Source organism: Lissotriton helveticus, chromosome 8, assembly GCF_964261635.1.
Source record: "Lissotriton helveticus chromosome 8, aLisHel1.1, whole genome shotgun sequence".
Taxonomy (NCBI): domain Eukaryota; kingdom Metazoa; phylum Chordata; class Amphibia; order Caudata; family Salamandridae; genus Lissotriton; species Lissotriton helveticus.
This window is the reverse complement of record NC_136069.1, coordinates 221539269-221567198: the sequence shown is the minus strand read 5'-3', so window position 1 is coordinate 221567198 and position 27930 is coordinate 221539269. Positions and strand designations below refer to the sequence as shown.

At 43.7% G+C, this 27930-nt stretch overlaps 1 protein-coding gene across 1 annotated transcript in view; it reads left to right on the top strand.

Annotated features, from left to right (window-relative positions):
• The window catches only part of SLC36A4 (solute carrier family 36 member 4), a 911610-nt gene that overhangs the window by 145762 nt on the left and 737918 nt on the right, over positions 1–27930 (top strand). The window contains exons 2-4 of the mRNA XM_078656956.1: positions 132–226; positions 7770–7896; positions 9749–9839. Coding sequence (XP_078513082.1) covers positions 220–226; positions 7770–7896; positions 9749–9839 — 225 coding nt within the window. The 5' untranslated portion in view covers positions 132–219. The remainder of the gene's footprint in view (positions 1–131; positions 227–7769; positions 7897–9748; positions 9840–27930) is intronic.

Genomic DNA, 27930 nt, shown 5'->3' with positions numbered 1-27930 from the left:
CTCTCTTGCCGGAGTTTGTAAGTGCGTTACACTTTTAGACTATGTACGCTTGCCGTAACATTTCTAATTCCAGTGGTTTTCAGCATGTAGTTAGTGTATCTATCCTAATTGATTGTCGTTCTTTTTAATAGGATGCCGCTCAGCATCGGGACCCACCAATGAGTGAACAAGGATTGGAGGAGGCTGAAGGGAGAGTTCTTTGTCAGGCAGAGATCAAGGATGTCGGGTAAGATTCTTGTGACTGCTGTACATGGTTCAAAACCTTGCGAGGCAAAGAAGGGAGTATGGCAAGATCACTATTTAAATACAAAACCTTGTCCAAAATGGCTGTAAAGATATTGCAATACTTAACAACAACAGTATTTCCCTCGGATTAACTCTTAAAAGAAAATTCAGTCCCTTAGGTTGAGGGTCCAATATAAGTCCCCCAAGACACTCGTACAAAGAAAAAGGTATTTGAAAAAAAGTAAAACTTGTATTAATTGCAGTTAAATAAATTCTTTGTCCAGCTGAGAACTAAAGACTGGAGCCACAGCAACAGCCTTTGATTGCTAAAGTATTATGGGATGTCATATATTGCCATGGATTCTGAAGCATGACAGATAGTATACAATGCTTTAAAAGAGACTGGACAGAGGAAAACACAATTAAGTTCGAATTCAACCCCTCCCCCCAAAAAAAATATAAATTCACATGCTCCTTATCCAGTGCTTCGTTTGAGCTGACACTTTATCCTCAACACCGGCTCTAATGACAGTCTTAACACATGATGGCGCCGTCTTTCAGATTTTAAGGTGAGCAGACAAACAGTGTTTAATAATTCAATATACTTTAAAAACGAATAATATCTGCCAACTATGCCATTCTTACAGCTTTGGGTGGCCTTGAATAGTCTGAATTGTCACACTTGCAGAAGTGAGATGCTTAGTAGTTGAGTTGTCACCGTTATTGGCAGCACTGGCAGAGGCAATGGGTGGTAGAAGCTGCAGGGGCCTCCAGAGAAAGACCCTGGCCCTTACTTTCTTACAAATTAAGTACGGTTATCATGTATGTGCCAGCCTGGACAAGCGTGCAGTATCCTTTCACCTTTTACTCTGTGGGAGCTCTCTACACTGGCACAGAGATGGGTTGAAACAAGAGCAGGGCCCTGTGCTTTCATTCCTTCGTTTAGTGACAGTTAAGCTGCTGTTGCTGCTGAGAAAGTGGCAGAATGAATGAACACGCTTACACAGCAGCTATGGGCACCGAATAACAAATGCCTGCAAATTTGGCTAGGAATCTAAGCCCCCAAATCGAAAAGAATTTATAATGGATCAGTGTGCAGTACCATACAAACCCCAGGCCCCCCACCATATGTCTCTCATTGGTTCCTTGAACAATAACGACGGTTCACAGTTTTATCATTAAGAATCAAATCATGAATCCGCAATATATGACGTATCTGATTTTAAAAAGTCACAGAGCCGCTCGGGTGATCACATAGTAATAAAAAGTGAAATATACATTGTGTGTTATACATAAAGCATCTGAAGGACTGTTGAAGACAGTAAGTGAGCAGAATGTATCTCAGACCACAAGCATAGGCTATATCAAATTTGCATTCCTGCCGAGCCCAAGTTTTGACTTAGTTTCAACACTGTGAATATTAATCCTGCGGTCAGTGTTTAATCGATACCCTGGCTCCTGCTTATTCTAATTGGCATCTTCTGTTTTTGTCACATTCCCAGTGGTTCCTGTCTGTTCACTTGCGGGAGGCTGCCCAGCCATATTGTAAGCGCGAATGAACTAAACATGCCTGCCACAACAGTGCATCACTGCTGCCATAATCTGTGTGATTCCAGGTGCTACATTATGCACAACCTCAAAACAACAACAAACAAAAATATGTAGCAAAGACTGTACCTATGTCTGCTCTACCCAACTCCTGGATCTATACTCAAACTGTCTCTTGCTACCGTTATTCATCCTTGCAGTAATATGTTCCAGGGCTACTATGTTTGTGCTAAGATTTTTCTAGTACGCACTCATTTCACTCTCCAATATAAAATGTTATCTGCATGGCATGGGACCCTTTCCTTCCATTAGCCCCTTACTCCTGTGAGATACAGTCCTCCAACCCTACAGTAGACCCATGATAATGAACCAAAACCCATACCTTCCATGGATTTAAATAATGTGACTCAAACTTGTGTAAATGGATGTGTGTGGGCTGCTCCGAGTGTATACACTCATGGTACTTCCCAAATAGGTTTACTATGCATGGCAGGGGGCACTTTTGCACCATTAGTATTTTACCCTAGTGGCTACAGAGAAGGACTGAAAAAAGAGCAGGACCTAGCTGTACACTGGTGACAATGAAAGGAAACAATTTATTCTGAATACTTTACGACTATGGGCCTTATTACGATGTCGGGCTGAGGGTTTCGGGACCGGTATTACAATGCGACCACGTCCTCCAATTTCTCGATAGGTGCTTGTGTTACAGGCGCAAACCGGCCATAGCACAAGCACCCAAAGAGAAATGGGAGTTTATTTTAATCCCTGCACGTTGTGGCAGTCACCTCACAGTGCCTGACACACGATGCAGAGATTAACAGGGGGCACCATAGGTGCCCCCTCGACCCCCAACCAGAGGTCGCAGGGAGAAGGGAGCCCTGCTAGGGGCCCCCAAAGTCACTTTCCGACAGGCTTTCCATGTCGGAAAGCCCCACAGGGAAAGCCTGACGGAAATCAACTTCGTAATCCTGACGGCGGAAACTCTGTCCATAGGGGATCACGGTGAGGCCTCCGACTGGCCGATGGGCTCTTCGAGCCCATTGGAATCCAGCCGAAATGAGCGGCCGATTTCATTTTCGACCACCTGCATTGTAATACAGCAGTTGAAACTGAAACCGACAATGTGCCTCTGAAAGTCTCCGACCTATGGTCGAAGGCTTTCTGATTCACTTCGTAATTTGGCACAATTTCTCAATCCTGTAACACAGAGGCCTTCAGAAGTATCATTTAAGACGGTGGGCCTTGTTACGCTGTCGTTTGGACCGTTTCGGGACAGACCAAACTCCCGTCAGTGGTCTCGGGACCGGTATTACAATGCGACCGCAAATGGTGCGGTTGCATTCTCCAATTTCTCTATAGGAGCTTGTGTTACAGTCATAAACTGGCCATAGCACAAGCTCCCATAGAGAAATGGGAATTTCTGTTAATCCCTGCACCATGTGGCAGGCACCTCACAGTGTCTGCCACACAATGCAGGGATTAACAGGGGGCACCATAGGTGCCTCCTCGACCCTCAACCGGAGGCTGCAGGGAGAAGGGGGCCCTGCTAGGAGCCACAAAAATCACTTTCCGACAGGCATTCCATGTCAGAAACCCACATGAAAAGCCTGTCTGAAACCAACATTTTAATCCTGACGGCGGAAACGCCATCCACATGCATTACGGTGAGGCCTCCGACTTGCCGATGGGGTCCTAGAGTCCATTGGAATCCAGCTGGAATAACCAGCCAGTTTCACTTTCGACCACCTGCATCATCATGCGGCAGTGAAAACTGAAACCCTCAATGTAACTCGGAAAGCCTCCGACCTGTGGTCTGTGGCTTTCCGAGTTGCATCGTAATTAGGCCCTATTTCTCAATCCTGTAACACATAGGTCTTAACAAGTACAGCAAAGCATCAGGGGATGTGTTCCGCCACCAAACAATCATCTTGTGCACAGTTCCCATCAAACACAGTCACTTAAAGTATGGGAGGCATTTTAATTACGAGTGTGGTGGGCTGTCCATTTCTGTCGGCAATGTTGCATAGACTGCTGCCTCATCAGCTCACAAACGTTACGGCTGATTCAGGGTCATTGTATTATTTTTTTTTGATCAGATAATATTTGTGACCTTGCTGGGTGAAGCAGGGAATATTTGATTCCTGGAGACCTTAGGACAACTTTCTCTGTATAACATTGATTGGTATCTTTCTTCACATCCAGTGTAAACGCAGGGCAGTAACTAACTTTACTTTTGCCTACTTTTATTTTATCTGGCTCCTTGGCTACGCTTAGAATAGAGTCCTTGCCACCATTACTGAAAATTCTAGATGCAATTGGTCAAGGGAGGGATCCTACTACAAGATTGGGTCACAGTGATGGAAATGATCTTTTTGCGTGTAAATAATTTCAAAATTGTACTGCAGGGGGTATATGTGTTTTTGATAAATGTCTTCAGGAAAAGTTCCACGTTCTTCTTCTTTGTTTTCTCTTGAAACACTGCACCTGGAGCAGGTACATAATTTCCTTCATGTCATGCATTGTGGGTTCCACAATTTCTCTGCAGTTCTTACTTTGCCTTTAGTGCATTCTGTACTAATTTGCACTATGTCAACGTTGGTACCAAGAGCTACCACTTCCCTCTCTAAAATACTCTTGACTTCTCTGTGTTCTCTGTTCAGAGCAAACATCAGTGCTTGAATCCGATCTATGCTCTGCCGCATTGTCTTGTGTCTGTAGGGTGGTAGCAGTTTATTTATTTATTTTAAGAGTTTTAATATAGCGCTGGCTAGACCCGGAGGTATCAGAGCGCTTTACATGAGGTACCACAAAATTACAAGATTACATCAGTTGCAATTTACATCAGTTGCTAGACAAACAATTACAAGAGCATAGAAAACGAGATAAGTGAAGTGTAGAGGGGAAGAGGGGAAGGATAAAGGAGTGGGAGGGAGATACAACAGAAAGACGAAGGAAAGTCTGCCCAAAGTCCGGCTGGGTAGGTGACGGTCGAGGGGGAAGTCCCAAAACCCATCTCCTCTATAGCTATCAGGTAGCTCCACCGGGCTTTGGCCAAATAGCTAGGTCTCAATGGGAAAACATTTAAAGAGCATGGAGGGCAAAATAAGTGGAACGTAGAGGGGAGGGGACAGGGAAGGTGAGAAAGGGAGGATAGGGGAAGAGACAACAAGGAGAGATGAAATGAAGTCTGTCTAAAGGCCTACTGGGTAGGTGACGACCAAGGAGGGAGTCCACAGCCATCCCCCCTACAGCTAGACCAGGTAGCTCCATCGGGCATCAGACAAAATAGTTCAGTCTCAATACATTAAGAGAGGAGAGAATGAGAGACATTATTAGAGGGAGGATGCGGGAATAGACGACAGGAGAGACAAAAGGAAGTCTGGCTAAAGACCGACTGGGTAGGTGACGTCCAAGGAGGGAATCCCCGACCTGTCTCCCCTATAGCTAAACCAGGTAGCTCCATCGGGCAACAGACAAAATAGCTAGATCTCAAATGACTAGGGAAAATTCACAGCTAAACAGGGTGGGAACTAAGGACCAGGACAGGTGAGGGCAGAGGTCAGTAGAATGAAAGTGGAGAGGAGTAGAGCGGGGAGGGGAGGGGGTAGGTAATTCGGTAAAAGTTCCAATGGATCTGCTTCGAGTCATTCAAAAAGCAGGTCCGTTCCTTCTCAGGCGCCATCTTGAGGTTAAAACGCCAGGTGATATTTTCCCCAGTATCCTTGTGTTGCTATGACCGGTTGAATGGCGGCCACAGCGTCAGACTCTATCGACCATCCGATGTCCGGAGATGGTTGAAACAGTTGTTTAGGTGGGGAATTAAGTGCCTCACTTAGTTGATGAAAGCGGGGCTCCAGCGGAACAGAGGCTCCAAGCAGCCAAGTTGGATCTTGGCTCCTCCTCTTCTCCCCTGAGGTGACACCCCAGAATGCAGCACTGAAGCATGACCCTGATATTTATGGTAAGGGGTTCCTGTGTGTTACCACCATAGAAGCTCTCACAGCTTTGTTAGACATGTTATGTCAGAGATGGGAGCGGGGTCCTGTGTGTTACCACCATAGAAGCTCTCACAGCTTTGTTAGACATGTTATGTCGGCGACGGGAGCCGGGCCCTGTGTGTTCTCATCATGGAGAGCGGTCGCAGCTTTGATTGTCATGTTACGTCGGATCCGGGCCCGCTGTCGCGTCACTCCTGCTTCAGCCTTGCGCAGGAGGCTGTGGAGACACGTTCCCGCCCACCTGAAAGGCCGCCAAATCCAGGATGACCAGTCACCCTTCAACGTACACCAGACGTGGACTCTCGAAGAGAGGGCCCGCAGTAACTTTATATGTACCGAATTTCATGGGAACAATTAGCCACGCTCGACTGCCATCTTAAATGAAGGCTGTTCCAGCATCATTCGAGCGTGTACTATTAAATCCCAACCTCTAAACACGAACTGATGACATCTCTGGTAAGGGGTGCCTTCACACACACATCTTGATTCAATATGAAGTCGATCCTGCATGTGGAAAGGTCCCCTGTCCCGGATTTCTCTGGAAAGGAATGTTGTTCCAAAAGGAATGTCCAGATGCTGTGATTTTTCAAAGGGGGAGCAGAAGCTAGACCAAGATAAAAGTTCTCAACAACAGAGCCTCCCATGAATCCTACCAAATTCCTATATTTATATGCAAATAACGCATATTGTTTTGCAGAATAATAACCCGAAATTACAAAAGTGCACCTTTTTCATTATTTCAACTCTTAGGGCCCTATGTTGGTAGCCCAATTACGATTGCAAATGCTGAAATTCGCAAAATTTCAGCGATTGCGATCGCAATTTGGGCAGTGCGCAATGTAGCTCACAAAAAGCCACATCCTTATTTTGCGATTGCATTTAAGGAATTGCAAATTGCGATTCCTTAAATGCAATGTAGGAAGCACCCAAGTTGTGTGAATTGTGGCTTAAGGAATCGCAAAATACCACCAACTTCAGGTTGGTGGGACAATGCAATTTCTTTGAAAAATGCACTTTTTGGCATTTTTCAAAGTGCCATGTGGGTCACATACATGCCCTTAGGGCATGTATGTGGGCCACATGTGCACACATGTTAATTTCAGGGGTTCAACAGGGTATCCTATTGACACCCATGCAACCCTGAAATTGCATTCTCAATTTGCGATTCTCTAATTGAGAATCGCAAACCGAGAATGTCTTCCTATTCAATCCTATGGGCCTTCTAGCCCATAGGAATGAATGAGAAGGTATTCCTTATTTGCGAATCTCAATTTGCGATTCGCACATAAGGAATAATTGGGATTCGCCAAAAATGTGCTAATCCTACCTACATTTTGTTTTGCGATTCTCAAAAAATTTGAGAATCGCAAAACCAAAATTTACCTACATATGGCCCTTAGTTGTGTCAGAGTTCCTATTCTTACACAACGCTCTATATTGACTGTGCAATCTTCCTCCCTAAAATGAGCAGCCTAGTAATACCAGGCTCTTAACTGGAGAAACAACAAACAGTATTTTCGATGATGAGGGTGGATGAATGGAATGGTGAAAGGAGGGTTGTATGGTAGAAACATGAAAAGATGGACAGACGGATGGATGTATGACAGGATTAAAAGATGAAGAAATAGAGTTACCGAAGGCTGGATTAACGGACATCATCTAGAATGAGTAGAGTTGACTTGCTTTGCTCACCTGACGGCGTACGAGGGATAGATCAAAGTGTGTGTGTGGGGGGTACTTTATTTTATTTTTATTTTCTGGCTACTCCCTTGCTTAAGAGTCAGCGACCTTGTTGATAAAGGGGAAGTTTGTAGCCCCCTTATAACCTCAATCTGCAGATGAAAAATCAGTTCAGCTGGCTTATTTCTGTGCAAACAGTACAAAACTAAATTTAAAGAAACGTGACTGCAGCTGCGGGCATGAAATATGGGAAATGTGCTAGGAACATTGGACAGCCTGTAACTCATCGTTTTATTTATTAATGCCTTTCTCTAGACATGGAACTAAGGAGGCCTCTTATGGGCCAAGGCATTCTATCAGATGGTCTCTCAGATGAAGAACAGGAAGCACAATCAATGCCAGTGGAAAAACACGACCCACTCGAAGACCAAGAAGGAATCACGTACGTACTGCCAGATAGCACCGTGTTTTTTGCTGTTATGCATTTTTAAAACTTCATCCTGTACATGTATTTCTCAGCTGTGAAAGTGCCGAGCAGGTCTCACAGTATTTTATGTACATCCTGGGTTTAGAAAGCTCTAATATTAAGATTTATAACAACTGTTGGGAGTAGGCGTGGAGGGTTAGATTAAATATTCTTAGTTTATCGAGGATTATTTATGGCTAAAGACAGTCTCCTATTTTATGGCCTTTTTTACGGCAGAGTTTTCTAGTTGTCAGGTTATTTATATTCAGGCGATTTCATAATGCCTGTAAAACATTGAGACGATTTAGTCCAATGTTTTATTCAAGTGCACGAGGGCAGAGCTTCTAATGTTTCAAAAAGAACCGAGAAAATAAATATTAAGTCGAGAAATATGGTCTTTAGATATCAGTTTATGGATGTTGTAAAATATCACGAAGCTGAAATATTCTCAGTTAATTTCGTTTTGGTTTTTATGTAAAACAATTTATTTCAAAACACGATAAACCTTCATACTGAACCGAAGCCAGAGCAAACATAATATACTTGTTCCTATCCTTTCCCTGCGTTTATAAATCCTCCTTTATTTGCTCTGCCGTAAACCACATGCATGCACGTCATTTAGGGGTTACCAGGGGTCGCACTTGCCACTTGCGATCCCTGGCACTGCATTTGAGACCCCTGGCCTCAGAGGTAGCAAAATCAGTGCCAGGAACACAGGGGCATCTCGTCCTTATGGACATTAGTTGTGACTCTAATCTCCATATGTTTTGACAATATTTTTTAATTATATTAATAGCAAATAATATTATATTGTTCACTATTAGTGTAATAAAAATCGAGTACATTTAGCTGGAATATGACCCTCCCTGACAGCTGAGTTAAGTAAAACAAGCGTTTAAGTGTATGTTGTGTAGATGAGTCTGTTTATGTGAGAGAGTGTGTTTGTGCAAACACCCGTGTGTGAGTGAACATAAATGTCAAATAAGGTGTGATATCACACGTGCTTTCCCTGGCCTTTTGGTCAATTGACATTCATGCCCACATGACCTTTCCCTCAAACAAGTCAAGTTAACTGAGTTTCTAGAGTGACTAGTATAGGAAAATGAGCTTAGTACCAAAAGAACATCATATGTACTAGAGTGGTGTACTGATGTGTATATGTAAAGTTGTGTAACTGTAGGTTAAATACATGTAATATATGACAACACTACACTACATATTCCATTCACAAGTTGTACACTGCTTGTTAATTTATGGTTGTAGCACTTATTGTTTTTAATAAGGCTTTGTCACGTGATAGTTTGCTGATAGGGTAGCCATAGCATATTCTCTCACTGCATACACTGCATACACAGAAGACTACTTTCTATGAAGTCATCGAGGCTCAGTTTAGGAGGGTGGAGGTAGTAAACAAAAACAGTCAGAGAAAGGAAGGTGTGTAGGGAGAGAACTAGTTTGGTTGGCCTTAGGAATTGTATGTAGCATACGTGTTTTGGTCTTCAAATCTGGTGTGAGGCACGAGTCATTTTCATTCTTGGGTAAGAAATGCATGCACTGGTGTTTCAGGAGGGAGCACCAGATCTTACAGAAAATTGGTTAGGGTGACATTACTGAGGTGGAGCTCAGGCACCAGATTTTACTCACAATGAAAGGTTACATTGGGTTTTGCTGTCGTCATCAACGGGACATTCCTAGATCTCGTCCAGATTGAAATACAGTAGTCTGTACATAACAGCACTTTCGTTACATGGGAGAAAAATCTTGTTTATCAAATTTTAATTGCTTCTAATGATTCACTTCAGACGTTTTTTTATCATGTTTGTTTCAGGTTTGTGCAAACACTTGTACACCTTCTGAAAGGAAACATCGGAACTGGACTTTTAAGCCTCCCTCTTGCAATGAAAAATGCCGGCATGTTGGTAAGTGTTGATTTATTTTTGTTGTCACTGTGTTTAGGTCGAGCATTCGAGACATCTTCTATAAACTTTAGTATATACTTTGTGGGCTCTGGAGATCAGTCCTAGGACTTGTCTGCATCCGCTTAGGGACTTTTTTCTGTTCAACTGCCTCTATTTAACTGTTTTGATAGAAAACTACCGGTAGAGGCCAGTAAAAGACCAGAAAGGCTTTCTGCTGAGGGACTTTCTTTTTTTTATTTTTCTGACAAGTGCCTTAACTTTCTTGATAGAAAACGACCAGCAGAGATCAGTTAAATACCCGAATCACTTTAGCAGTCTCTAGATTCCAAATAAATTGTCTTCCACAAGCACCCATAGAAAATAATATTTTTTTCAAATCTTGTATTTTCAGTGATATGACCACCGAAGGCCCTGATTATATATTAGAAACAGAGCTTTGGACTATACCATTTTCCACTGAAAGGCAATCTTTCTCTCCATGTGTTCCCATACCTGGCTTGTCACACAGTTAGGTGTTTACTTTCCCTCCATGTTAAAGAACAGTAGATGTTTCAGCACCTAGGCTAATGTGCTGCACAGCTAAATACATATAAGGTCCCTAAGGCGAGACCGATTGCATAGCAAATGCTTGTTTTTTAGGAGCAGCCTGGTACAGAGTTAAGAAACAAACTCTACATAAGACGGTTCATTCCTTTGCTTAATATATCTTTGCCAAACAGTAATATCCTGGATATTGACTCCTAAAAGATGGCTTCTGTACATCGCTCATTCCCACATTAAGTACGAACCACATCAGACTTCTTATCCAACTACAGTCTTTAGTGTCACCTGCATATTATGACTAGACTGATTTGAATATGGCCTTAAAATTATGAGGCGGTCTAGAAGTTCAGCAGATGTTCTGGGAAAATTGGAATCACTACGGTGTTCTGTTATCATATAAAGTAGAAAAAAACGTTAATTGTGACCTGCAAAGATATCTGCCCATTTCTGTGTTTTCTCTTTGCAAGAAATTGCGTTATTGTTTGAGATGGGGTGGAAGCCCCACTCAGGCAACAACCACAGTCCTTATCAGGGTGTGCCACAAAAAGTCACTCAATTAACTAACCTGTGCTTAACCCTCTGGCAGCTTGGCACAAAAGCAGTCAGACTTAAGTAGAGGCAATGTGTAAAGTATTTATGCAGCAGACAAACAGTAATAAAGTGACAACATAACACAAGAAAAATCACAAACCAGTAAAAAAAGAGTGCATTCTAATAAATAAAATGATGCCTGAATGGCAAAATTCCCATCAGTAGAACTTGTGATATGCAATTTTAACATTTTAAGTGATAATAGTTCCTCAAAACACAAACCACCACTCATTGTCATGTGATAAGGTTAGACTAGGGGAAAGGTACAAGTTCAGACCGACCTCAATAGAGCATGGGTCGGATACAGGGACCTGATTAGTCCCATTGTAAAGTTACCTTCAATGTTCAGTGAAGAGTTCTGTTGGCCTTGGAGGAGGCCGTGAGGAGCAGGTAGAGTGTTGCGGATAGTTGTTGCAATAGAGTGAACAGCAGGCCAGGCATCGCGATTTACTTCGCTATAGCATGGAGAGCTTTTCAGGTGTCACTCAGTCGTTGCTGTAGCTTTGCCTTGGCGAAGGCTATCATTGCTGTAACTCAAAGTGCGGCTCTGGCGAAGAGCAAGTCTCACCAAAACTTTGCTCTGGCAGTCCTTGCGTGCAGCTGTGTCTTGCCATGAACAATCCCGTTTGTGGTCGCAAGTAGCCCAAACTTGAGGATTTTCACCTTTTTTCTATGGAGGAGGACACTCTGATGCCAGCCAAAGGTCCAAGACCTTGGGAGGCACCTCTTGGGGATCAGGCAATCATTCCAGCAGGGGTTAGCAGGGCTCAGGCAGGTCTAGGCAGGGCCAGTTGGAGGGAGGCCTCTGGAGCTTGTAGATCACAAAGGAGGTCAGCTAACTGACCCCTGTAGTAACTTTGGGTTAGCCTGAAATGAGGAAAGCAGGTCCAGACTTCATTCTCATACAGTAAACCACAGGCCCAGGAGTGTTCTGAGGAGGGGTTCTGGAGGTCCAATATTTATACCTGGTGCCAGCCGTTGTGTGTGGGGAGGAGTACTCCCTGTCTTACCCCCACATCTGGTTCTGGAATGCTCTTACCTGTCAAGGCTCCAAACTGTCTGGGGTTGCAAAAGACAGGGCAGGCCTTGTGTTGTGTCACTTTGAGTGTGCAGGTGGCAAATCCCTTTGAAGTGTAAGCGGGCTGGTACAACCCCTCCCCAGTTATCCTGCCCAGATGGCACATCCTGTCCACACCTAAGCCCCTTTGTGTTTCTGTCTCGAAACAATACACAACCAGCAATAGCAGAGCCATTTACATTCAGGTGACCCAGGAGACTGGCAGAAGGCACACATGGTTAGGGCTAGAAAATGACAACTTTATAAAATTGGCATTGCAAGAATTCTGACTTACTATCCGACTTTACCATTAAACAGGATTTTAAATTAGAATTAATTTGAGTGTAAACAGCATATCTCTATCTGCTCCCAATCCAAATTTATCACTCATTAAAAGTAACAAGGTAACCCAATGTTGGTCAGTGGGACAGATAAGACTTGCAATAGTGAAAAACGACTTTAGGAGTTTTTCCTTTGCCAGGACATGTAAAACATAACTGCACATGTCCTATATTTTGAAAGCAGTGCACCCTGTCCTAAGGTCTACCTTAGAGGTGACTTGTAAGTATTTCAAAAGGTAGGTTTAGACCTGGTGAAACAATTATTTTGCCAGGTCTAAATAGCAGTTTAAAACTGCCCTGGGGATGCAGTGGCGCCCCTGAGACATGAGTTAAAAGGCTACTTTGGTGGGTGGCACAATGAGTGCTGCAGGCCCACTGGTAGCATTTCATTTACTGGCCTTGGGTAACTATCATACCGCTTACTAGAGGCTTACAAGTACATTTAATGTGCTAATTAGATTTAGGCCAATTTTTCCATGTTTGAAGGAAAGAGCCCATGCACTTTAGCAACGGTTGACAGTGGTAAAGGACACAGAATCATAAAGCCAACTAAAATGAATCAAGCAAAACAGGAGGATTGAAAGCAGAATGTTTGGAGGAATACCACGCCACGGTTGTCCAGTCTTACACCCTTATACTCCTTTACTAGTCTTACATTTAGTGTGGATTATGAGCTACTGAAACCGTACCCTTTGAAATATCTCTTAAGCCATGTCCCCTGCGCTCAGCCCAGCCGCTCCCTCTTCCATAATATTTGCCATAACCTCTTGGAGGTGGGGCCGACTTCAAAACATTTTGCTTATGAGGGCTGAGAGCAAAAATCTTTCTTAACCTCTGGTCTCATTGATGGGGGACTAAAACATTTGTTTCTTCATTCATAGTATTAAGCATTATTACAAAGTGCTTTGCAGGTACCCTGATTATGTGACCCCCCCCCACCTTTACATGTGTCTGTCAGTATCATTGGAACACATGGCAGGGTATCCTGTGCCTAGAGTAGCACTCTATCCTAACAGATGCCCCTGGAGTGCTAGTGTTCTCTGTGAAGCATTCTCTCATACTTTACAAACCTGTATGTAGCATACACTACAAATAAAATTGTCTACCCTTCATCACTGCAGCAAACAACTTTGCTTGCATTTTTCTTTGAGCAATCATCTCATAAATATTAACAGTTGATGCAACGCAATATTATATGTTTGATTGGCAATTGGTCTTTTCATGGCAAACATGCTATTTATACAAAGAAAAGGTGCCCGCATTCATCTGCCATTGCTTGACATCAATGCAGTTCAAGATATGACATCTAGCATGTGTACTTCTGTACACATAATGAACTTATTAAGAAGTTCCATGTGTCCACCAGGCTAGGAATGTCCTCTGTTTTCTCAGTTATGCTTCTTCCACTGAAATACATGGGTGTGTATTGAACACTTTGTAAATATACCTCCCCTCCAAAACTTTGATTATATGAGGGGGAGCTCTCAGGATCTGGCGGCCCCATCAACGTTTTCAGGATGGAGGTGTATTTACAGAAGGGATGACAGAGTATCCATGCATTGCAATGGAAGAATCAAATTCACGTCACTGAGAACTCTGGGCTTATCTCAACAGGACCCAGAGCCTGTTTGAAGGAATCAGTTGTCATTGTTTGTTTTCACAAATGACTTCCCAGCCATTCATAGAGTTCAAACCATTAATAGAGCTTCAAATTCAGGTCTAGTATATTTCTAGGGCTGGTCACAGACCGCGCACTTCATAAACACCAAATACATAGTGAAAGGGGTTTGAGTCCGCCCCCTTCAGCCATTGGCTTGTTTTGGTCCAGCCCCTACAGCCTCAGCTTCAATAAAGTGTCAGTTACTTATGTGATTTAATCAGGCCGGAGGAGTTTTTTACCGTTAGTTATTAGCTATTACTTGTGCTATTTCACCTCCAGAAAGAGTGCTTGCCATTGCAGTGCTTAGACGGTGAAGTAAAGCATCCATGCAGTGCAATAAAGACACTTTTGTACTTTTAAAAGTGTTTCCTCACCACTGTCAATTCCACACATGTAGTGATTTGCACCTAAAAACGAGTTGCCTTCCAAATGCATTTTGCTTTCCTAAAAATGTGTCCCCGCTCATCTTGATATTGCCCCAATGGTGATTTTGCATCGCTGTTGGACAATGCAGGGACATGTGATTTTGCCTTAAAATGTGATAATAGAATCTTGCTTACTTTGCATCAAGGGTGTTTGTGCATCCCTAAATGTGATTTTTCACCTAGAAGCGAGTTTGCACCTAATGGTGGTAGTGCTGCTGCAGATATCTCCCCACTTCTGTTGATGCTTCACCTAGGGTGATTTTGCACCTAAATGTAATTTTATACCTATATGTAATTTGGCTCCTAAATGTGATACAACTATCCCCGTTAGTTTGCACCAAGGGTGATTTTGCACATAAATGTGATTTATTTCTCCACCTAAAATTGTTTTTGCACGTACATAACTGATTTATGCTCCTAAAAGAGTTTCACGTGCATGTTGATATCGCACCAAAAATAATTTTGGGATGCAATGTCTTATGGTATTAATCTTTGTACTGTATTATTGAAATTAGTGAAGAGTTTTAACAAAAAGCTACACCTGCATTAACTGTCTCATGAGCATAGAATGCATAGCCATTAATTGTAATATCCTGTTCCTGAACACACCTCACAAGAATTAACAAAGAATAAGAAAAACAGTAAATCAGCTTCTATTCCTCCTCCTTCTCCATCCTGCCAGGTTATTGAAGGCGTGGTGTACACCAGCCCATCTCAGTATGTGTTCACGCTATTGTTCTATTGGTTTGTGGGTGCATCTCAGTATGTGTTCAAGCTATTGTTCCATTGGTTTGTGGTGCATCTCAGTATGTGTTCATGCTATTGTTCCATTGGTTTGTGGGTGCATCTCTGTATGTGTTCATAATATTGTTCCATTGGTTTGTGGGTGCATCTCAGTATATGTTCATGCTATTGTTCCATAGGTTTGTGGATGCATCTCAGTATGTGTTCATGCTTTTGCTCCATCGGTTTGTGGGTGTCGTGACCGCTTCAATGTAATACCGACATATCATGTGGAACTATTCTTAGAGTGCACAAGTAGTTAGGGCATGATAGTTGTCTAAATTCTTGTGAGATTTTACAGATATAGTGGCCAAATGTCTTCTACATCCTTCACACCATTCTTTACTGTTAACATGATCTAGTAATAGCTAGTAGGCCCCTAATACGGTATTGCAATTTGACTAGTTGTGGTTCCCTGGTCTTGCCCGACGGGTCTGTCATCTCCTGTCTAGGTGCAGTCAATGCCAAGGCGTTCTGGCTCACTTCAATCGAGAATAGTGGAGCCATGGAATTTAGGAATGTCCTCCTCAAACATATTATCTGTCTCGTAAAACAACTGTGTTCAATTAATGACTTCATTTTGGGCAGTATTGTAATAGCACTGTCCCCTTTAGGGAGTGGTGTCAACCGGATTATTTCGCACATTTTTGGGTGAGTTCACCTAAACTTCTTACTTTTTGCAAGTATGACCATTCTTAAAATGAATACATTCCCATATTTCCATATTGTCCAAGTTTTTCAAGATGCTTTTATTGTTGGTTCTTCTCTTAGTCAAGTCAGTTATATCTCATTGTCTCGTTCAAAGCATTGCACACCCTGTGTTTGTCCGGTTCATTAACTTTGGACTATGCCATAGCGGGTGCACCAGAGTGCCTCTGTCCGCCCCCCCCTAGCATGTGTCACTTCTTTGGGGACAACGAGGGGCTTAGCCTTGACTGGGGTATAGTACCAATGTAAAATGGTTTAATTAATCACCTCTCTTATGTGAGCTGGTTTAGCAGTGTGGGAACTTCGTTTACAATTATCTTCCCATTCTGTGCTACGTTGTAGTTCTTTTACCACCTTATTTGCCCTGAAGTTTTAGGGTGGGTCATAGGTGTAGTTAGCATTTTATAGATATCCGAAGTTAGTTTCTAATAGTTTTTTTCTAATCAGTGTTCATTTTTTTTAAAGTTAGTTACATGTAAAATGGCATATAGCCAAGGGAGTAGCCAGAAAATGAAAGTATCCCCCCCCACACTTTGATTCATCCCTCTAACGCCATCAGGTGAGCAAAGCGAGTAAACTCTGCTCAACCCGGATTAGGTCCCGTCATCCTTCCTTCCGTCCATCTATCTCTCTATCATTTCATGCATCCAAACAACTAACCATCTTTTCATGTTTCCACCCATTCATCCATACATCTAACCTTTCATTGTTGCAATCTTGCATCCATTATACCTCTTGCACATCCAACCATTCATCCATACTTTTATCCGTCTATCCACTCATTTTCATCTATCCACCAGTTTATCGTCCTTTGTCAATCCACCAATCCATCCTTTCACTCTTCCATCTAGCCGTCCATTCATCCACCCACCCATTTATCAAGCCTTTCATCATTCAAGCTATTTTTTCTCCCACCTATAGAACTCTTTTTATCCTTCCATCCATCAGCGCTTTTACGCTTGCCATCAATTCTTTCAACCACAGTTTCTTCCTTATTTTCATATGCCCTTCCTTTTGCTCTTCCTTCCACACACTCTCCTTTCCTCTCTTTCATTCCCTCTCATTTTCTCTAAATTTCTTTGCGTTGATTAACCCCTGACCTTTATCTTTTTGCTTTTGATTTTTTTCAGGAGTTTTTGTCTGCAGAGCCGCAGATAAGACCGGCTAATAAATAACTGTCATTTTCAATACCATCCTAACTTAAGCTGTGAAGGGGGGTGGGGAGGGATGTTCACGACGCCACTTCATGTGGCTATATTATCTTGTGTGATCCATTGTCTCATATGGTAGTATTTGAATCGTTTTAGTTCAGAGCGGTTGTATTCTCATGTATTTGTCAAAGTATAGTATTCTTTGATCTGTGAATAAGTCTCCTAAACCAAAACATTGGCATGAAACCCATTTATGGAAGACAGCCTATGTAATGGCAAAGTGGAAAAGTCGGAGTTTTTAACTACGAGTGAGAGTAGGGAAGGGAAAGACGTCAGTAACCTTGCTGTGGCCAAATCGTCACATCCTGCCTGCCTTGATTGGGTGATTGGTGATGACTCTAACTCCATTGTTCTTTAGGAAACCACTTAATTTTCGAAATGTTAGTTCCTGCTATCTATTGTTAGATAAATACCCATTGTTTCTCAGACATAATCTGGTTTTATTCAAGTAAATATCACAATTGTGAAGTTTTGATTTTTTTTTTTTTTTTTTTTAGATCATGAGACCTCAGACCTCTGTGGGTGGGTGGTAAAGCAGCTGCGGCCAGTGGTGGGAGTACCGGCCGGGCGGTGACATGGGGAGGGGGAGGGGTAGGGTGGGGGGTAGTAATTTATGGATTACGGAGTTTAACAGGTAAGTACACATATATTAATAAATAAAACGAATTTTGTTGCGTGCACTGCATCACCAAATGTGATGCAGTGCGCGCAACTAAATTTGTTTTATGTATTTATATGTTTACTTACCTGTTAAACTCCGTAATCCATACATTACTACCCCCCACCTTGCCCCTCCCCCTCCCCACATCACCGCCCGGCCGGTACTCCCACCACCGGCCGCGGCAGTGGTAAAGACAGGGTATGTCGCGCAAGTCCAGGCCTCTGTCCCAACCAAATAAAGTTATCACCTGCTTTTTTAAATGTTTCAGTAGGATCCCAAGGTGTCAGCAGAGAGATAATTTGGAATAAATCAAGTCATTTGGGCAGGATCACCATGTTGAACGTGAATTCGTGGCCCTGTGACCCGGGCAAGATTGACCTCCTCTATGTAAAATGTTTAGACCAGTTTGAATGTGTTTCCTTAGGGTAGTGATACTTAGGCTCTAAAATGTTTTTTAGGTTAGAGTTCATGAAAATCCCCAGGTAATTCAGTGGGGTCATTGTACAGGAACATGAATTCGCAGTTCTGCAGTGTTAATCCTGAATGTGACACCATGATGCCGCTTTTCAGCAGGGTAGTTTGGCAGCAAAAATTGATTTTACCCTCAAATGTGATTTGTGCTCCTAAGTGTATCCACACTTCTTCTGATTGGTGGCTTTGCACCTCCTAGTGCTTATAAGCAACAGGGATGTACTGATGCACATATTTACCACCTAATGCAACATCTAGCTACATTTCTTTCTTTGCTTACTGATTTTGCACCCAAATGTAATACATCACTACCACAAGGGTGATTGCGCACCCAAGTGCCTATTACCATTAACAATAACGCAACACATTTCTTTGTGTATCTAAATAAACTATATGTTCCTAGATATATGTTTGCATTGACTAGTTGGGCACATTCCTGTGAATGTTGCACCAGTATGGATTTTGCACCTAAATATGACTTGGCATGTAACTGTGTGTTTGGACTGAATTGTTTTACACACTTCTGCAATGTTGCACCATGGACGATTTTTCTCCAAAATATGTTTTTGATCCTAAACATATTGTTCCTAAATACAAGTTTTATTTTGTAATTCTGTTTGTTTGTTTTAACAGTTTTCAAAACATCAAACACATACCATAAGCAGTATGCACAGTCAAAAGGTATTACATCAGAACAGATATGATCGACACTTCAGCATTACACAACTCTTATCATAAAAGTACCCTGTGAGTCTGTGTCCGAGGTTGTAGCCATGGACCACATATCTTGAGTGCTTTATATGCAATCCCTTGCCGTACACACACGTTCCTTGAAGTATGTGCAATATTCCATGCCCTTAATCCATTCAGTGATCGCTGAGGCTTTTTTCTTTGCGCTTTTGCCATGCTTTGGTAACAATGAAACCCATGGAAATCAGGGTGTGGAAATAACAAAGGCCCTCCAAATCATCCATGATCCCCTGACGAATCTGTTGGGGTCTCGATCTAATGGTCAGCCACCTCTCGCCCTTAGATTCCCTCAGTCTCCCTCCAATATCCGTATATAATTGGGAGCTCCCATATTGCGGGAAAATAGCTTTTACCATGCAGCCGAAACCATGCAGTGCCATTACAATGAAGGCACGGCAAATAACGCGTCATTACCACACGTTATTTTGCCACGCTAGTCATTACAATGACTTGCTTCAGGGAACGCATTGTTGGACTAGTGTTGGATTTTAAGAGCATCACCTTCCCTTCTGTGGCAGAGACTGGCATTGGAACAGTAAATTATACTATTCCAAAGTCCAGCACTTCCCTGTGGTAAAGGGATGTGTGATAACAGGGCGTTCATTGTATCGCCCTCATTGTTAAGGCATGTGTGGTAAAAGCATGTGTGGTTCTGTCATACACCATATTATGTGAAAGTAAGTGCCAGGGTAGGATTTGTACCTCCGACACACAGGTCTTTTGCTCTTTCAATGCACCAAAGTCATGTGGGGCAGTAGTTTTTCTATGCAAATATTTGAATTAAATGAGAGAGAAGTGAGGCTATTTTAATGGTCCTGGTTGACATTTGGGCCTTTGCCTATTTCTCTTCTTCAAGACACCCTAAGTCAAGCTGTCTACTCGGGTGTCCGGTGAATTTATCACTAGGGATCTTCAAAGCAGTGAAATAGCTCCTGTCCCATCTTATCAATCATTAATTTAGTTTCTCAGCAATAAACTGTGTTATGGGTGTAAGCTAGTCTCTGTAGGCTCTAAATCATGACTCTGCTGTAAATAACAAAAGAGCAGTTTTTATGGAGGCAGAATTTTGTTGACCGCTCTCGATGACTACACTTCACCTACGGAAACTTAACAGATTATACAAGTCAGCAATCAGAAAAACAAAAAAAATACTATTCAGACAGAATTCAAAATGCTAATTGTGCAACTTAAGTATTCCATAAAATTCTCACTGAATTTCGTAAACCAAATTGACTAGAAGGAGCTCACCTCATTACTCAAGATTTCCTAGACAGACTGACAAATCATGACACTGGACTCTTAATTAAAACAAGGAAAACCCAACAGCACCGGCCCTTTTCTAAAACAACATCAAAGAATACACTAACCCAGATTTTCCATTTTTTATAACAAATTTCACAAAATGAATTTATGGACCTGATTAAAGCAAGCAGGCCTGCCTGCAGCCCTTCTGACCCGTGTCCACCACAAACCTTCAAGAAAATTCCTCTAACTACCTCGGCTGCCACACCAGTAAGAAGAATCAACTATTCCTTAATTACAGGAATGTTTCCAGAAGAAGTAAAAAACAGTCATACATACATTATTACAAAAGAAAACAAACCTGGACATGCTTAATCCCGACTACTAAAGGCCAATTTCAAATGGACATTTCATGGGCAAACTGATAGAAAGAGTAGCATTCGCCCAGATGCCACAATTCATTGAACATAATTCAATACTTTCAGACTTCCAAACAGGATTCCTTACAGGAAAAGGCGCAGAATCTGCCCTGGTAACCATCTGGGATGAACTTAAGAACAAGGTTGACCAGAACGGGGTTGCTGCACCATTTCTCTTGGACCGCTCAGCTGCCTTTGACACAGTTGACCATGACACTCTAATACAAAGACTCTACGAAGCCGGCATAGAGGGGACTGCTCTCGACTGGATCACACCCTACCTTCACAACAGAACTAATGTCATTAATACCTCCCCTTTCACTTCCAAACCATACTAAACAAAAGCAGGGGTCCCTCAAGTCTATCATCTCACCCATGCTTTTTAACATCTACATGAAGTCACTACCGGCACTGATCAATCCGTTTCACCTTGCATGCTACAACTATGCAGATGAGACACAAATAGTCCTTAAACTGGAAAACCCCAGAGACATTGGAAACACACACATTTTCAGTTGTCTCAGAGCCATGGATCAGTGGATGACATGGAGCCATTTCAAATTAAATGCTTCCAAAACGGAAATATTCATATGTGCCGATTGGAAAAATGATGACCCACTCGCCGCCATGCTGATGATGTGGGAACACCACCTAAAGTATCAAAGGAAGTTAGAAATCTCAGAATTACCATGGACTCCAAGCTATCACTGACTGCCCAAGTGGACAAACTAAGAAGATCAAGCTTCTTTACTATAAAAACTCTGCGATGCATCTTCCCCCCACCTGGGATTTCCACACAAGGTCCAGGCTACTATCTCTCTTGTTCTGTTTAAGCTCGATTACGCCAGTAGCCCCTACCACATATCACCTTTAACAACTATAAAAAGACTACAACGGATTCAGAACTCTGCTGCCAGACTACTCTTGCATATAAAGCCACAAGCCCATATATCCACTGCCTTGAAAGCCCTACATTGGTTACCTGTTGCCAGAAGATCCATATTCATGCTGTTTTGTATCACCCACAAAGCGAAACATGGAACAGGACTGTTAGACCTGCCATCATTGGCGTGAGTCTCCCTTCCATTTTTGACGAATTGCCTCCTTTGTTTTTATATGTTTTTGCTGGTTTTATGCTTTGGGCACTGTGCCACTGGTAATCACTGCCACAGTGCAATTGCTCCCTATGTTAAATTGATGTACTAATTGGTTACTCCATGATTGGGTTATTTGATTTAGCTGTCAGCCCCTAGTACATTGCACCATGTTCGCCCAGGGCTTGTAAATCAAATGCTGCTGGTGGGCTTGCAGCACTCGTTGTGCCACCCACAGAAGCAGCTTGTAAAGTGTGTCTCAGGCCTGCCATTGCAAGGCCTGTGTGCAGTCTAGCACTGCCATGTCGACTTGGCCAAGTGCACCCTCTTGCCAGTCCCTAAACCTTCCCTTTGCTTCATATTAGACACCCCTATGGTAGGCCCAAGGGCAGGGTGCATTGTAAGTATAAGGCAGGACATGCTCTGATGTGTGTAGCATGTCATAATAGTGAAGTACAGCCATTTTCGTTTTTCACTATTGCAAGGCTACCTTTTCTCCATAGGCCAGAATGGGCAGTTTGATTATTACATCTTATAATCCTAATTGACTCGGGGAACATGGTAGAAATTCGAGTTTAGTTTGCCTGAACTCAGAATGATAACATACATCTTTTAGTGAATTTGGTTTAAATATTCTCTGTTTGAAAATAACTCTTTTAGAAAGTAGGTATTTTCTTGTCTAACTATCCAAGCCTGCCTCTGCTAGGTTGCGTATGCCTTGTCTGGAGTTTGAGTGACAGGGGCTGGGGGATTCCAGGAGACAGGGTGAGTCAGCCCAGTGGTGAATAGAGAGATCTGCATCTAGATGGGATGGAGGAGTTGCACCTGGGACATGAATAGGACTGTGCCTTCCCTCCACAATGCCTGCTCCACCCCCAGTGGTGCCTCTGATGTCTCTGCCCTGCACTGTGAAAGGAAAGAAGGAATCATGTAAACAGAGTGCTCCAGGACTGACCAGAACCGGTTTGGACTAGGCGAACAAAGAGAAACTGTGTATAAAAGAGGGGACCCAAACCTCAGAGAATTAGATCACTTTTGGACAACAAGAAGAAACCTTTGCTGAAATTGAAATTGAAATTAAAATATTTATAAAGCGCACATACACCACGCGGTTTCTTGGCGCTAGGACACCGGACCAAGGGGGGAGTGAGGAACCAGACGGCTAGAATGGGAAAGCTTGTGTGAACAAAAATGTTTTTAAGGATTTACGAAATTCTGAATAGTGGGTGGAGAATCTGAGGGAGGGGGGAAGGGCATTCCAAAAGGTAGGGGCCAGCGTGAAGAATTTTGCGCCACCTAACCTCTTTTTCTTAAAACGAGGGACAGCCAAAAGGGATTGTGAGGAGGATCGCAGTTCTCTGCTAGGACAATATGCCTTGATCTCAGAGGAAATAAAGTGAGGGGCAGTCCCTGCCCTAGCCTGGAAGGTGATACAACCCATTTTGAACAAGGCGCGCTCCCGGACAGGCAACCAGTGCAGGGCTTTAAGCAGCGGCGTAACATGGTGGGACTTGGACAGATTGTAGACAAGTCGAGCCGCCTGATTCTGCACCAGTTGGAGTCTCCGAAGATGGTAAGCAGGGAGACCATTGTACAAGGCGTTGCCATAGTCCAAGCGGGAGATCACCATCGCAGACAGAATGAGTTTGAGGGCACCAAAGGAAAAGAAACGGGACACCTTACGAATAGTGCGAAGAGTGAGAAAACAAGAAGAAACAACAGAACTAATCTGGGAGTGCAGTGTGAGGTGCGCGTTAAGTTTAATCCCTAAAGTTTTAACCAAAAAAGAAGGGATGGGGGGGACCCAGGAGAGAAGGCCAAAAAAGAGGGGACCAGGGACTGGTGGAGCCTCCCGTCAACACCAACTCGGTTTTGTCGGGGTTAAGCTTCAGATGGTTAAAGCTCATCCAGTCCCTGATAAACAACATAATAGTGTGAACGTTGTGAATGGAGTCTGGGGAAGGAGATAAATTAAAAACCAGTTGGAGATCATCAGCATAATTATAGATGGTAACGTCCATCTGCTGAAGTGCAAAAATAAGAGGGGAAATATACAAATTAAACAACAGGGGAGACAGAGAAGAGCCTTGTGGCACTCCGCAGTGGACCAACTGAGGGGAGGCAGAGAAGCCGCCCAAACGGACGGCCTGGGTGTGGTCCTTAAAAAGCTGAGGAGAGGAACCTGAAGAAACTGAGGAGAGACTATCCCTAAGCTGAAGTGCTGCCTGGGGGATTGGCCTGCAGTGGTTGCCTGACTGCCAAAGAAAGGAGAAAGGACTTTGTGTGCACTATTCAGCTTGTGAAGGATCTCCAAGGGCTTGGAACAGAGCTTGCCTCCTGCTGAAGTCTCAGGGACAACAGACTTCACCCACCAGCTCCCCAGAGTTCTCTGGAAGTGCCTGCAGTTGTACTGGACTTTTTGGAGGACTTGCGTGTCACATGGAGCTGGAAGCACGACTCAAGAACAGGAAGCGTGTTGATGAACTGCCGCTTCACAACACGAAGCGCCTCGCATCGCTGGAGAAGAGAATCGACGTCGCAGCCAAGGCTGCCGCATCACCGGGAAGCGTGTCGCAGGAGAAGAGGATCGACATTGCATCAGACGCCGCCGCATCTCCGAGAAGCGTGTCGCAGAGTCTGTCGTGGCTCTTCGTCAGAGAAGAGGATCGACGTCGCAGCAGATGCCGCCGCATCACTGGGAAAAGTGTCGCAGGGCCTGTTACGGCTCGCATCATTGTGGAAGCAACTCGCATCACCAGGCGAGAGGATCAACGCCGCAGCAGATGCCGCTGCATCACTGGGAAGCGTGTCGCAGGGCCTGTCGCGGCTCGCCTCGTGTAAAACGTCTCGCATCGCCAGAGAAGAGGATCGACGTCGCAGCAGACGCCGCCGCATCACCGGGAGCATGTTGCATCAAGGAGAAAGTGCCATATTTATTTCTTTGCACCAGATCTTCGATGCATCACCGTCCTTGCGCGTGTCACGGACTATCGCATCACCTTTCCTGCAACACTTTCGTTGCCCTGCTTGTTGCATCTTAAGGTACATTGACGTAAAGTGTTGCATTTCAAGATCTAAAGAGAACGAAGCTAATTCTACCATTTTAAGTACAGTATGGTGGATTTTTGTCGTGTGTGGTCTTGTGATAAGTTTTTACTTATTTTTTATATAAAACTTGTGTGGTGTCCATCTGTAGTGTTGTCACTTGATTACTGTAAGTGTTCACAAATGCTTTACACACTGCCTCGGAGATAAGCCTGTCTGCTCGTGCCAAGCTACCAAGGGGGTGAGCAGGGGTTATTTTAGGAGTGTACCCCCTTACCCCGAGTAGAGGCAAGGGACCCTATTTGTCACAAGTACCTACGTGTGCCAACTAGAGACCCCCAAATCTAACATTTATCATTATTAATTTAATTTTATAAGGTGCACAGCTACCCGGAGGTTTCCCGGCACTATCGGACACACGCAAAATAAGAGAGGAAAAAACTATTGGTTAAATAACCAAGTTTTTAGACCTCTGCGAAAGTTCTTATAGATCGCCATACTCAAACAAAAATATACAGCATCTCCCTCTGTATATAAGCATTTATTTGAACTAATGATATATACCTGCATATGTATTGCTTTGTTATAAACGTGTGTAATAATTAGGTTTTAAATATATAAATATTCCTTAGTTCTGCTTAACAAATGTACATATTACTTATACTATTCTATCCTTAATATGTATATTGGTAACTGCATAAATAAGTAAATCTTTTATCATAATTGAATTGAATTGAAATTAAATTTGTAGAGCGCAACTAAACCCGAAGGCATCAAGGCGCTTAAGATGGTACAACTGTTTGGTCAAAAGAGGAGTGGGAACCGGTTATTGGTAAGCTTCCTGAAAGAGCCAGGTCTTGAGTGCTTTGCGAAAAAGGGCATGGGAAGCAAGACCCTTAAGGTCCTCCGGGAGGGTGTTCCAAAGTCTGGGGGCGAGAGCTCGGAAGGCCCTTCCGCCCCATCTGGCCTTGGATACTCGAGGTACAACGAGCAGATTTTTGTTGGAGGAGCGAAGTGCTCTACCAGGGACATAAGGGGACACAAGTGACCGAATGTCTTTGGGCCCCGTGCCATTCAAGGCACAGTGTGTAAGGCAGAGGGCCTTAAAGTTTATCCTAGCCTGCATGGGAAGCCAATGCAGGTTCTTCCTGATGGCTGAGCCCGAAGAGTGTTTCGGGGTATCCATGACAAACTGGGCTGCTGCGTTTTGCACAATCTGGAGGCGTTGGACCAAGCCGTTGTTAATGCCTAGATAAAGTGCATTGCAGTAGTCCAGCCTGGAGGCTATGAGAGCCACTGCGACCTGTTTACGGGCTTCTAGGGAGAGGTAGTGAGTGATTTTTCTTAAAATCCTCAGGGCACCACAGCAGGTGGAGACTGTCCTGCTGACCTGTTTCTCAAGGGAAAGAGTGGTGTCCAGGATAACACCCAAATTACGGGCAGAGGAGGAAGGCGTGGGGTAGATGCCAAGGGCAGGTGGCCACCAGTCCACGGACCAGGTCTCATGTTTGGCTCCAAAGATAAGGACCTCGGTTTTCTCCCCATTCAATTTAAGGAAGTTCTTGACCATCCAGTCAGCGACCACCTCCATACAGTTTTTAAAGTTAAGAGCTGTAATATCCACAGATTGTGTTATGGAGACCATGATCTGATTGTCGTCGGCATAGGAAAGAACTTCTAGGCCAAAGGACCTCACAAGCCTGGCGAGTGGGGCCACATAAATTTAAAAAGCGTAGGGCTCAAGGAGGAGCCCTGGGGGACTCCACACTTCACAGGCTTGATTGGCGAGATGAAGTCGCCAAGCTGTACCCTTTGCTGCCGTTGGTCAAGGAAGGATGTAAGGAGGCTGAGTGCGGGACCGTCTACTCCCACCCTACTAAGGTGACTTGCAAGCAGAGATGGAGAGAGGGTATCAAAAGCCGCCGTTAGGTCTAGCAGCACCGGTAAAGTTGTTTGGCCACTATCAACCTTGGCCCGAATGCTGTCGACAACAACAGTGAGTGCCGACTCGGTGCTGTGTGCCCTTCGGAAGCCATGCTGAGAGTGTCCAAGGAACTGGAACTGTCGTGGAAGGCACTCAATTGGTGGTGAAGGTGTGCCTCCAAGAGCTTAGCGGGGGCGGGGAGAAGGGAAATGGGACGGAAGTTTTTTAAAGTCCCCGGGTCCAGAGTGGGCTTTTTCAGAAGGGGTGTGACAATGGCCATTTTCCACATCAAGATATAAACCCCTTCAGAAATAGCCAAATTCATTACCTCTACGAGAGGGGGCATAAGTACCTGCCTGCATTCTTTCAAGATTTTCACAGGGCAGGGGTCAAGTGGGGATCCGGACTTAAGCCTGTCCAGGAGCACACTAAGGTGGTCGGGGGTAAGGGGGGGGGGAATGGGTAAACCGAGTGGAGGGCTCGGTAGCCTGATTTTCCAGAGTCACGACAGATGAAGGAAGGATCACGGGGTTGAGATTGAGGGTTTCCAAGTCTGTGTAAATATCCAAGATTTTAGTATGGAAATAGGTGGAAATCCGATCACATAGATCTTGGGAGGCTATTATGGGGTCGGGAGCCTGAGGAGGGATAAAGTGTTGACTATATTGAACAGGTCTCTGGGGGAGGTAAGTGAGCCAGTTAGTTTGGAAAAGTGCGCCTTCTTTTCAGCCAACACTGCCGCTTTATAGCCCTTGAGGAGGGTTTTATGTTTGTCCTTCTCTATGGGGTCCAAGTGTGATCTCCATAGTCTTTCTTGCCTCCTACAGCCCTGTCTAAGGGTCTTAAGAGAGTCAGAGAAACAGGGGGCCGAAGGTCGCTTCCTGGCTGAGTAGTGTTGCCGAGCCGGGGCGAGAAATTCGACGGCCTCCGCCAGGGTGTTAGAGAGCTCGAGAGCCGCAGCTTCGGCTTCCTTTATAGGCAAGATCGTACGTTTGGATAGGAAGGGAGTAAGAGTATTATTTATTATTTATTTATTCAAAGTTTTATATAGCGCGAACAGGATCCTTACAGATATCAGAGCGCTTCACAAAGACAGGGAAGGGGCAGTAGGAGTAAACAGAGATAATAGGAACAGTATAATAGTCAATAACATGGTAATAACATGG